The sequence below is a fragment of the Python bivittatus genome, unplaced genomic scaffold (genome assembly GCF_059951505.1).
Source record: "Python bivittatus isolate LINGU-HERP-01145 unplaced genomic scaffold, Pbiv_v1 ctg000570_np1212, whole genome shotgun sequence".
Classification (NCBI taxonomy): Eukaryota; Metazoa; Chordata; class Lepidosauria; order Squamata; family Pythonidae; genus Python; species Python bivittatus.
In genome coordinates, this window is record NW_028277097.1 from 2806266 (window position 1) to 2818390 (window position 12125).

Sequence of the window (12125 nt, forward strand, 5' to 3'; positions counted from 1 at the left end):
GGAAAGGCAACCATTCAGAACAGAAGCACAGCAGCAAATATTTTTAAAGAGGGTCGCACCCAAGCGTTGGCCTTGGGGGCTATTTCCCCACCCTAGACTCCGCCAGGCTGTACGGAGCAGAAAACCGAATTTCCGGTCCCTTCCCCGCTTCTTCACCCGCCGCTGCACTCTTTGGCGCGGTTATGAAAGCGCTACCCGCGCTGTCCCGTGACAGACAATAGCGGAATCTCCACTACTGCGCAGCCGAAGCGGGGCTTTGCCCGGGATATCGCGGCCTACCCAAAGCAAAGGCGAGAGGGAGCCCGCCGCCAGCGAACGTTGCGCGCCGCGACGTTCCACAGAAGGGAACCTTCTGTCGTCAGAGAACTAGGCAGCCAATCGGGAGCCAGAGCGAGGAATTCCCGCTTCACTTGCCGCTTGTTCTGTCTCTTTAAATGATTCCATCGAAATGGGGCTTCATTGGGGTTTGGGAGCAGAGTGATGCCGCGGGGGATTCCCTACGGAGTCTTAACAGGAGGCCTTGAAACGGGTGCGGGGGGCGGGAGATGAGAGACCACGACCCCCTGCTAGAGGAGCAGTAGGCAAAATGAAATGCCCGCAGCTGTTTGGCTTCGCCACCAAAGGGGAAGGATTCCCTGTAGTGGGGGTGGATCCTCAGAAAAGGAGCGCGGTTGTTCAGCGCCAGCAAAGCTAATTAAGTAACTCTCTTCAGAAGTGGAGTGGAAGTTAGAAAGATGCTCATCCCGGAAGGTCAAGACGGATGAAGACATGTTGTGGGTAAATCTCAGCCCCGTCCGCTCAGCATCAGCTTGGTCGCCTTTTTAAGAGCGATTCACCCGCTAGCAGCTGGCTGGAGTGACAGTACACGGGAAGCATCGTCGTCCACTACTTAGATCTTACGCAGGAGTTATCTCCATTCAGCATAACGTGGCAGGTTGCCATCTGGGTTAGAAACACCAGAAGGCGGTGACATTTCCGCTGGTTGGTGTGTGGATGTTTCAAAACAAGGGGCTTGGGGAGCTTTGATTTCTCTTTTCATGGTTTTAGGAAGGGGGTACTGGTAGTAATTATAAAGATGGAAGAAACAGTGGGAGAAATTTTAACAGTGAGGTCTCCTTTCCTTTTTGTTCGACTTTCAGTGATTTCATGGACATCTCCATGTAACTTGCTTGGCAGCATTTTTTTTTTTAATTTCCCAATTTAGCCTACAGCCCTGGGATTTCTTAGTGGTTTCCTTTCCAAGTACAAATAAGGTCTGATCCTGCTTAGAATTTTTTGGGATCAGTTATGAGTGGTTAGGGCATGCTGCCTTGCTGGACAAAGGACAATAAGCATGGGATATACATGTCTGGGTAGTCTATAGTTGTGGCAGAAAGTCTCATCTTGAAGGACCCTGTCTGCTTAATGTCCTTAAATAGAAGAACATCCTGGTGAATAAGAAACATAAATCAGCTGACTCCAGGTTATGTTATAACATGAAATAGATAATTTCTCTTTTCTAATCTAGAGAAACCCTCAAGGTAGCTAAATAAAACATTTATTTGCACAACGTTATAAAAGGCCTGTGCAGGAAGTATACATGTGTGTGAGAAAGTGAGTGGGAGCTGGGGAATTAGAGGATTAGAAATGATCTGTGTCCAGACAAATATGGAAGCAAAATAGTTACAAGTCTTTGAAAATAAGGATCGAGACGTGTATAGCTCAAATGGGATGCCTGAAGTGAACGATATGTCTTGTATGCTTATTTTAAAGGAGAAAATCACGAGAGCATTTGGGACCAATCTCAGACAGACCAGAAAACAAAGTTTGCAAAAGTTTACTAAGGTGAGACTTCGTAGAGTTGCACTGAACTCTGCCGTGTGTATTGCTTGTAAAACTATATGTCCTTATTTTTTTTAAAAAAAAAGTCCTGTGAAAGAAAATGACGGAAAACAAAATTAGCACTGCTTTTGTCCTTGCTGTACGTGCAAAAGATATTTTGGGCCCAAAGGAGATGAGATGGGGGAGATTAATCTGTTCCTTTAGTTCCAGTTTTGTTTACTCAGACTGGCAAGTGCTGTTTAAGGTCCTTTCAAAAGGGGGGGGGGACTTTTTCAGTGCAAACTATGTACTTTGCTACTTATCTATGACATATGCATTTTCCATGGTAACAGAAATGGTGGTAACAACAATGTGTATGTGAGAGAGAGAAGTGTGTGAAGGAGAGAACAACCCACTTTTGTTTGTTGAGAAGGATCTACAACAAAGGCATTCTTATATGCACATCCATACACTGGATCCACAATTGTGCTAGCCATAATTATTAATTAATATTGGTTTAACACATTTTGTTCACCAGGCAAATATTTGCTAAACCCTATATATACAACAGACCATAATTATGCCAACCATGGTTTAGTACAATATGCAAAGAAGCCAGAAAAATATGTTTGCTGAAATTCACCATTTTATGCAGCTATTACAAATATAGGAGTCATGATCTCAAACACATCTCAGATCGCACATGGATGAACAGAAGAAGAGCCATGTTGGATCAGACCAATGGTCCATTTTTACCAATATTGGAAAAACTCACAAAGGGGATGGGCAAAAGCATCTTCTGGCTGTGGTTTCCCAGCAATTGGAATTCAACAGCTTGCAGCCTCTGGTCTTGAGTTTTGATAGGATCATCAAAATTAGTAGCCTCTAATAGCATTTTCTCCCATAGCCTTATCTAATACACCCATAAGCCTGCCTAATTTTTTAGTCTTCACCACATCTAGCACGAATTCATGAAATTTAAGCTTTGGTGAAAAAAAATACTTCCTATGGCCTGTCCTCTATTTCCTAGTAACTTGTTTCACTGGGTGGGATGACCCTTAATACTAATTTTATAAGACAGGTAAGAAAATTTCTCTGTATTATTTTCACCACCACTATGTATACTGTCTTAAACTTTTCCCATTTCCCACTCAGGCATCTGATCTGTGTTGTATTCCCAATTGACTGCACAGTTGTGCCTGCTGTTTGACTCTTTTGACACCTCCCTCCCTCTCCGTGAACACTCCTGGTCTAAATGGCATAAAAATGTAACTATTGGTAGGCTGATAATAACAATTTATTATTGTGAAAGCCTTAGAAGTAGTAGTAATTTTAAATGGGGAAAGTTGGCCCCAACCCTGCTGGTCTTTTGGAAAACCTTTAAGACCTGGCTGTTGTCCCAGGCATGGGAGTTGTGAGGTTAGGTGAGCCTGTGAATTATTGTTATTATTGTTGATGGTTATTCTCAGCGGCCATTCTTTTTATTTTGGTTGTGTGTTATTTTTTTATTATATCAATGTTCTTACGTCTGTTTACTGCCCACAGTCACTTGGGTGAGAAGCATGGCCAAATAAATGGAATAAAATAAATGCAATGACAAGGAAACTTTGAAAATGAGAAGAGATGTGTGTCACTTTGGCAGTGCAGTACTAGCTGGCTGTTTGGATACCTTCTGTGTTACAGCAGCTGGTTGCACTCCAGAGTGCTGCATTCCAATGCGCTGCAGAAATAATGGAAGTGTGTCCCTTATGAACCCATCCATTGGATTAATTAACAGCTCTGGGCCAATTAAAAAAATCCAAATGGTTCAACTTCTTTCAGTTTGGAAAATGAATCTGATTTGAATTGATTCAAAAACCTGATTTGATTGAGGCAATCTGATTATTCAGTTCTGTTAATTTGGATTTCAGGATCAATGTAGAGGCATTTGAGTCAACAATTCAAAACAACTTTGAATTTTTTTTCAAGTCATCTTTGAATCAGATCTCTAAACCTATAAATTGCTTGGGCTATATACTTTGACTTTCTAGATAAAATAAATGCAATGTGTATATTTTATCATTATTTTACCAACTTAATACAGTACGGTTAAATGATGTAATAGGATAACTAACCCACATGAAATGATTAGTATAATCAACTTGCATATTTTTTGTTTAGAATTCAATAGCTTTATTTTTTTATAAACTATTTTGCAGCAATGGAAGTATGTTACTCTGATTGTATGTATGTTTTTATTTCATAAAATATATATAAACAAATATATAAACAAATAAGTAACAAAGGAAAGCACATTCCTGATTCATGGAAGAATTTCCTCAAAGCAATCTTTGCCCATTCAGAGAAGTGGGAGGGAATTTCCTTTTAAAAAAGAAAAGTCAGAAGTGATTGGCTTTTCTAGGGCATTTGTGTTGGAGAGCTTTTTGATGTTTTATATTAGCACTGTTGTTAATCATCAAGAAATATAAAACATTTCAGGGAATGAATGGAGGGAGAAGAATAGTGTTATGACAAGTTATTTACCTGTAGTCTTCCTAACCCACATGATTGATTATCATGAACCTTCCATTTAGAAATAAATATGATTTGATTGTAGCATTACTTTTACCCAACTTGATGGCTGTAGCATATGTAGATCTAAGGAGAATTTGCGTCTCAAGCACCCATCCTCTGGTGTGATGCAACCTGTGACTGATAGGCAGTGTAGAATTAGCTGGCTGCTTTGTTTAATTCTAGCAGTCGCTACCACACTGCTATCTGCTGCAGGAACTCTTGGTTGTCAGAGAGAAAATGACCTAAAGTTGTGTGTGTAGTGGAATGGCAGTGTATTGTTAGCTGGATGGATATCCAAATGGCACCAGCTGACATTCAGCTGCCAGCCTACGGCACATATTTTGATCATCAGGTGACCTCAATGGTTGGTGTAGCAAAATGTTCAAAGACTGTTTGCCATCGAGAAGATTTATTAGCATTTATCTGCAAATAATAAGGGATGTTTCTCTTATTAGGCTAACTCACAGGTTACAAAATGGTCACCACTGAAATTGTTTTTCTGTGCACTGATTATTCAATGGAAGTTTCTTTAATGTTCTTCATTCTGATATAGCCATCTGATTCTATTTATTTATTTTATTTATATATCAAGTTTATATCACCACCCAACTCCCCCACAAGGAGGGTGGTTCACAACAAAACAATTTAAAATCAGTAAAAACATAAATAATACAAATATAAAATACAATTATTAAATACAATAAAATCCAAGAGATGGTGATATTATTTCAGCCTGTGACCAGATAATATTGGTCAAAGGTAAGACTAGGGAACCAGCCAAACCCAAAACTGACCATTCCCATCCCCACCCCATGCGTGATGGCAAAACCAGGTCTTCAGTTTTTTTCTGAAGTCTAAAAGGGAGGGGGCCATATAGTACCATGTGTGTTTTTTGTCTGTGTGTGATGGTTTGGCAGTGTACTTCTTAGTTAGCTGTTGTACATATTCCAGCAACTAAATACACTTCCATATTATTGCACAATTTAACTTCATTTTTAGGCTAATTTGTTAAATTTGCCTGTAGGGTGAGAAGGGCAATAGCCATCATTGTACATAAACACTCTTTAAGGTCTGCAGTGCTATGAAAAAGTGCACTAAATCACTGACTTTAATTCATTTTGTTCCAAGTTGGTTTGGAAGACACATCTCTTCCATCCTAATTTGCCTGCTGCCAAAGTTAGTAGTAGAAAGGTATATATATGGGAGGAGGGGAGACCACCATGTCTTTGGGTCTGTGATGCCAGTACAAGAGCACTGCGAAATGACCATGGAGATTCTCTGATATAAAAATGAATTTCAGTTCACATGGATTAAGTAGATTTGGAATAGTTCTCAGTACTAGTGATACTTAAAAAACGAAAAGGATTTCAGAAATCTGACATTAAGGGGAAACTGAATGGCATTGTGTCTGATTATTGAGCATTATAATATAATCCAGTAGCTCAGTTGATAATTTACAGTTGGATCATATTCTAAAGACCTTTGAAAAGGTACCACGTGTTGGCTGGATTCAAATGACACAAAGGGATAATGTGGTTTGCTTGCTTTGGTTAGCATGTTGTGTGAACCCAGACAGCATTGTTCTAAACCATAGTTTATGGCTGGACATGTCTTATGAAGCCAGCCAACTGTATTTTATTCAATCAACCGTATTTAATCAAATGATGGCTTAGGCTGTGTGCAATTGAAATTACTAAGGTGTTTAAGTGCTTCTTAAAGTGTTAAAGCAATTTTTTCCAACCTGGTACACCCTTCAACTGTTTTGGATTAAAACCATTAACATTTCCATCCAGCATGCCCAATGGACATCCTCCCTGGGGATTATAGGAATTGTAGTTCAATACATTTGGAGAGCATAGAGTTAGGAAAGACTGCATTAGAAGTAGGGATTCAGATATGCAAGTGACTTCTGGCTCTAAAATAGCTTCCCATAAAAGCTGTTTCTATATTTTAAGGGTCAAATCTACTTCAATCTGTCTGCAGTAAGAATATTCAAATGGTCATTTGTTGCAATACACGTTCAGTTCTCCCATGATCAGCAAGGTGGCAACATCTAGTCAGTCTTATTCCACACTCCTATACATATTTTCCAAAGCTCTCTCTTCATCGTTTAGCTAGAATTCTGTGCCCATTGAGGCATTTATCTCTTTATTTTCTCTTATTTTTTCCTTAAAGGTAATTCTGTACTTCAGCAAACCTTGGGATTCCCCAAGGCTTAATAAAATGTTTTGAGAAGGCGCTGTTGTTTGGGCTGCTTAAGAATTCCACAGAAATTCAATTTTAAGATTTTGGGTGATTATTAAACTTTGCCTTTCATTTAAAACTGTACCATCCCAGAATGCTCAGAACAAATTCAGTAGTGCCTAGGAAAACTGTTTTTCTTGTTGTTCTTGCAAAGCTGTTTTATCAAGCCACACTGGGCTTGGATTATTCTCTTTCTTTTTAAAAAGAAAACATCTTTGTGAGATTATTTACATTTTTGTAATTTCTCCCCCGCGACAACTACCTGCACAACGCACCCGTGTCCTTCTGTTGTTGATAAAAAGCTGTGATAGTCTTTCACAGGAAGCAGGATGATTCAGTAGCTGAAATAGTCTCATCAAATGTTCATTTTCATTCTTGGCAAATGCTATTTAAGTAATTGCTAGTGCCCCCCCCCCCCCGGTGGCTTTCCTGATTGAGATGGGAGCCATAATCTCACACAACTGGAGATGGGTCATGTTCGGGAAAGTTGCTTTATTAGTCTGGAGATATGTATTCAAATGTTTTCAAACTTCTGTGGTTTTTGAGTTGCAGACAACCATATTTTAGGAGAATTAATAGTTAATTGGCATGTTATGAACAACCATCATAAAGATTCCTGGCCCTTGGGGATCTTTTAGTCCTCATTTTAAAGTACCTTGGATTTATAATTGCATCTGTTGAGTTAGACTCTAGTAGGTTCAAACTGTTCTTTGTTAACAGGCATAGACCATCAACCACATTTTTATTATGGTTTATTTTAACATATCATAATTTAAATCTGAAAGCTGCAATTGGACTTTGAGCCAGGTACTAGGGACTGCATGTTAAAAAGTGGATGGAACCAGGAGAAAAGATAATTGGATTGCATTTTAATTGCATTTAAATTAAATGAATGAGATATTGCTAATATTATAACAATGTATTTCATCTCTTGGGTCATATTAAAAATCTGATGGCTACTTTGGGATAGTTTCTGAGAATTCAAGGATTGCACTCTTAATTAAACAAATCTTCCTGGATTAAGCAGGATACTCTGGATATTTTAAAAAGTCAGAAAGTTTGTGACTATGAGGAAAGCACTCCATTATGCTTCAGTAAGCTCTCTAGTTTTATCCCACCCCACCCCAAATATCAGCATGTACGTACATCTGCTGTATTCTTTGTTTATTGCAGCTTTGCCCAAACTGGGCTCCCTCCAGACACATAGACTTCAACTCCAGAACTCTCCAGTTAGCATAGCCATTGCCAAGAATTCTGGGAGTTGAAATCTACATGGATGGAGAGTGCCAAGATTGGAGAAGGCTGGTTTAATGCTGTTACTTTTTAATAGACAATTTTTCATTGTTTACTTAAGGGATGACAGTGAAGGAGACCTGAGCTTGGACCAGCCAATTGGTGACAGACTGATTCTAAAAGGTTTTTTTTTTTTAATTGTCCCAAGGGCTAGGCAATCAGTACTTCGTAATTCTAGAACCCTTGAAGGAAGGGCTCTGGGTGTGTCCAATTTGCACGGATGCATTGGAGCAGCAACTCCAGCCAAGGCTTCCTGTCCCGTATGTGGATAGCTACAGGGGCTCAGTTCCAGCAGTGGAGACGTGCTTCTTTATTACTTTCCTTGTATGGGAAGGGGCAAGAATAGAGCTTTGCTAGAATCTGCTGCATTCAGATGATATGAAGTAGTGCCTGTTTAAAATGAGACTACTTTCATCATCATGTTTATTTCCATCTAGTAACATAACAGAATGCAAATGTCTATTAAAGCGTTATCAGCTGATTGGGGGGTATCTGCATGGTATAATCAAAAAGTCAAGATGGCGGCCACAGCGGTGCAACAGAAGCTCCGCACATTTTTTTTGCATGCCATGCTTTAATCATGCTACTGTGGCAGCCATCTTGACTTTTTTTTACTACGCTCCGCAGACACCCCTGAGCTGACTCTTGCTGTACAATGGCAATACTCTAAATCATTTTGATTAATAATAATCCATTTGGGGTAGATGCTGAAGAAAAATGGATGATGTGCTGTTAGCATACATAACGAAAAGATTATTTCAATGTACTGTTTATTGTCTGAACCAGCGCATTGAATTAAAACAATGGGCTACAGATGTTGGATTATTTTTAGTTATTTTCAGGATTATTCAGGGTCAGCCAAAAGTATAATAAAGCCACTGCGAAGAGTACAGTTGTGCACTAGGAGTGCAATGGAGATAGCTCCTGAGGACAGCAGACTAATCATCCTACGAATAGTGAATTTTGAACATGGGAAAAGGACATTATTTTGTTATGTTACCCCTAACTTTTTTTTCTGTGCCTTTGAGTCAGTCTTGACTCCTGACGACTGCCTGGACAAGTTCCTACAGTTTTCCTGGCAATTTTCAGAAGTGGCTTGCCATTGCCTCCTTCCTAGGGCTGAGAGAGTGACTGGCCCAAGGTTACCCAGCTGGCTTCGTATCCGAGGCAGGACTAGAACTCACAGTCTCACCATTTCTAGCCTAGTGCCTTTAACCATCAAACTGGCTCTTTCTCTAAAGTCACAATACCACGTGTGTGTGTGTGTGTAAAATCACAGGAGGAACTGATTTGGGAAAGCAGTATTTATTGTAAATTTTTCCCCCTTAAAAAAAAAATCCATCTCTTATGCTGGTCATAATCAGATTTCCTAACCAAATATCCCAGGTAAACATGTTTGTAGGGTCCAAGGCTCAGTTGGGTAAAATGCTTAGAGCACTATTAAATTCTTTGCTTCCTTTGTCCTCAGCATCTTTAATAGTCCTAAACAGAATAATTTTCTGTTATCAAAGTTTATTATGGCACTAAGTGGCAAGAAAAATTACTGATAGTTCAGCATTTGCCATATTTGAGCAGGAATGTATGGATCCACAAGGCATGGTAGCTTCCTCAAAGGTCTTCCCTCTTTTTCATAATGATCTGCCTAATCAGAGCAGCTATATCTGGCTTGATGTTTTGTATGGGTTCTTCAGGTCTCAAGTATTTCACAACTTTACCTTCAGGACTGATGAGATATTTCCAGAAATTCCACCTAGGTTCCTTTTTGGAAGAATCTGCAGGAATAACATAACATAAGAATATTTAGGTCACAAACAACAGGGAAGTGATTTGGAAAAATATGGGCAGTCAGCTGGGATCAGTAGAACTTAGATACTCAACCCATATTTTAACCAATATTAACAGAATTTTTGCATTTCATTTTCTCATACTTTTTATAGACTAATATGAAACTAGCAGCTTGTAATTAAAATTTGATTTCAGAACAATATGTAAACTCAGCGCCTACTAATCATGTTCAGATCTGATAATTTTTTCAGGTTTTCCTTCTTCCATGAGACTTATTATAACCTGTCCATTTCCATGTTATTTCTACTGACTGTTCCATCATTCTATTCTATTTTCTTAGCACTGTCTTCTCCTTACATCTTGATTTCCCTATCTCCCCCTTCCCCACCTCTCTGCCTATGGCTATACTTTTCTTCCTCTGTAGGAACTAAAAAAACTCTGTCAAAAACGAATCAACAGCCTGTCCTATGATTTGATGCAGCTTGACCAGTTCAGAAGCTTCAACACTACCAAAATATTCCAAAAAGTAATAATCAATATAGTAATTACTGTCAGGTGGTATAGTCACAATCATTAATCCGGTTTAATAGAATTATTCTACTCAGAATATAAAGCATGGGATAAGGTCCACAATTCTTTTACTGTTAATAAATAATGAAAGACTGACTAGAGAAGAAAAAATTCTGGAAATTTTGCAGAACTAGGTAAACCTATACATTTCTTCTTTCTGGTATTTAAAAAAAACATGGATATTATTAAAAAATGGAAATATCTTTGATGTTTGTATAATACTTTTCCCCAAAATGGTCTCTCTAGATGAATTGGGATTGTCATACATACAGATCAAGTCTATATGAGGTAACCAATGTTGTTCAAAGGTAGCTTAACCTCTACACCAAACTGGCTCTCAGGGGTTAGTCATAGGAGAAGGCAAAGAACTGCATGATATAAATAAATAAATAAATTCTATTTCAAATTGCAGATTTGTCTAGACAGCCCTTTTTTCTGGGATTTTGGCTGGCATTCGGTTGCACTTTTCAAGAATATTTGGAGGGATTTCGGTACTAGAAACATTTTTTTAAATAGCTGCAAATCCAGTGAACCTGAAGTCGGTACACATTTCTGCCTAAAAGTAAGATTGCAGAAGTCAGACACAACATGCAGCTTAAGAGAGACACAGGCTTACCTATCAGAAATTTAAATGCTGGTGATGCTTCAGATCCTAGAATTTTTATTTTACTGAAGATGGGGAAGGTGACTCCATAATTTGATTTAGCAAAATAAATGATCTCCTCATTCAGGCCTGGCTCTGTTTCCCCAAACTGATTGCAGGGAAAGGCCAACACAGTGAAATGGGATGATCCAAACTCTTTCTGGAGTTCCTGCAGCGTGATGTAATTTTTTTCTGTGTGCTGGCAGTAACTAGCCACGTTTACAACCAGAGCTGCCTTAAGACAAATAGAAAATTAGAAAAAAAGAAAAAAGGCTGATCAGATTGATGCTGATAAAATATCTTCCTATCCCATTTATCATGGGTATCTCAGTACAGAAAAGCCTAGTGTTCAGATTAGTTTCATTATAAAAAAATACAGCATTTAAATCATAGGTATTAAGTAGAAGCAAACTATACAATTCAGACAAAACAAAGCACTTTTTAGTTTACTTTAGTTTATGTGAATTCATGAAACATAAGTTTACTTTCTCTCACTGAAATAAAAGTTTGTTTAGCATTACAAACCCTAGGAACCAATCTAGCTTCAATTGCTCATAAGAATGTATGCATTTAGTCACCAGGTCCAAGAATTCTAGTCAACAATAGTTCATTGAAAAAAACACCTACTGACTATGCTTACAGCTGCAGTTTTTATAACAAAATAAAGAATAATGTAAGAACTGGCCTATCAAACCAGACTCTGTTGGTAACTATCAGATGCCTCTGCAAAGTTTAAAAGCTGGATCTGATTCAGCCAAGTCTCCTTTGGGGTGGATATTCCTGGTCCCTAAAACCAGATAGCAGAAAGAATGAACCACTGAAACTTCTCAGTTTATCTCAGAAACCATTACAAAGAGATTCTTTTATTTCAGTACCTTGGATTTCCACCCCCAGCAGAAAGGATACAGCTGCAAGTCTGCCTAACCATCTAAAAAAAAAAAAATCAGAAATAAAAAACGTTACTTACTTTGCCTCGGTATTTCTCCAAGGAGATAGTTCTTCCTTTCCAATCCTTCACTTCGAAGGAATAAAAGTCTTTGTATCTGGGTTTTAAGAACTTGAGCTGTAGCAGGCCCAGCATGGCTGTGCATAGGACCATAGAAATGAAAATAATGAAAACCTTGTTTTTCAGTTTTGAGCTTTTTAGCGTATACGTTGCAAGGGGCAGAGACGGCTCCATTCTGGAGATTTTTTAGGGGAAGTTTCAGCAGGCCTGGAATGTGAGGAGGAGCTGAAC

The 12125-nt window shown here is 38.8% G+C and overlaps 1 protein-coding gene across 3 annotated transcripts; it reads right to left on the reverse strand.

Moving 5' to 3' along the window:
* Positions 1 to 4001: 4001 nt before the first annotated feature.
* On the reverse strand, positions 4002 to 12125 carry GPX8 (glutathione peroxidase 8 (putative)). 3 transcript variants are annotated; one of them, XM_007421338.4, is made up of 3 exons: positions 11856 to 12121; positions 10862 to 11123; positions 4002 to 9662 (listed from the first exon to the last, which is right to left on the reverse strand). In XM_007421338.4, the coding sequence occupies exons 1-3, from the start codon at positions 12066 to 12068 to the stop codon at positions 9499 to 9501; spliced, it is 639 nt and encodes a 212-aa protein (XP_007421400.1). In that variant the 5' UTR covers positions 12069 to 12121; the 3' UTR covers positions 4002 to 9498. The 3 variants fall into 3 exon arrangements, with proteins under 3 accessions (XP_007421400.1, XP_088008951.1, XP_015744737.1); XM_088152825.1 differs by having other exon boundaries at positions 10862 to 11119; positions 11856 to 12107; XM_015889251.3 differs by lacking the exon at positions 10862 to 11123 and having other exon boundaries at positions 11856 to 12125.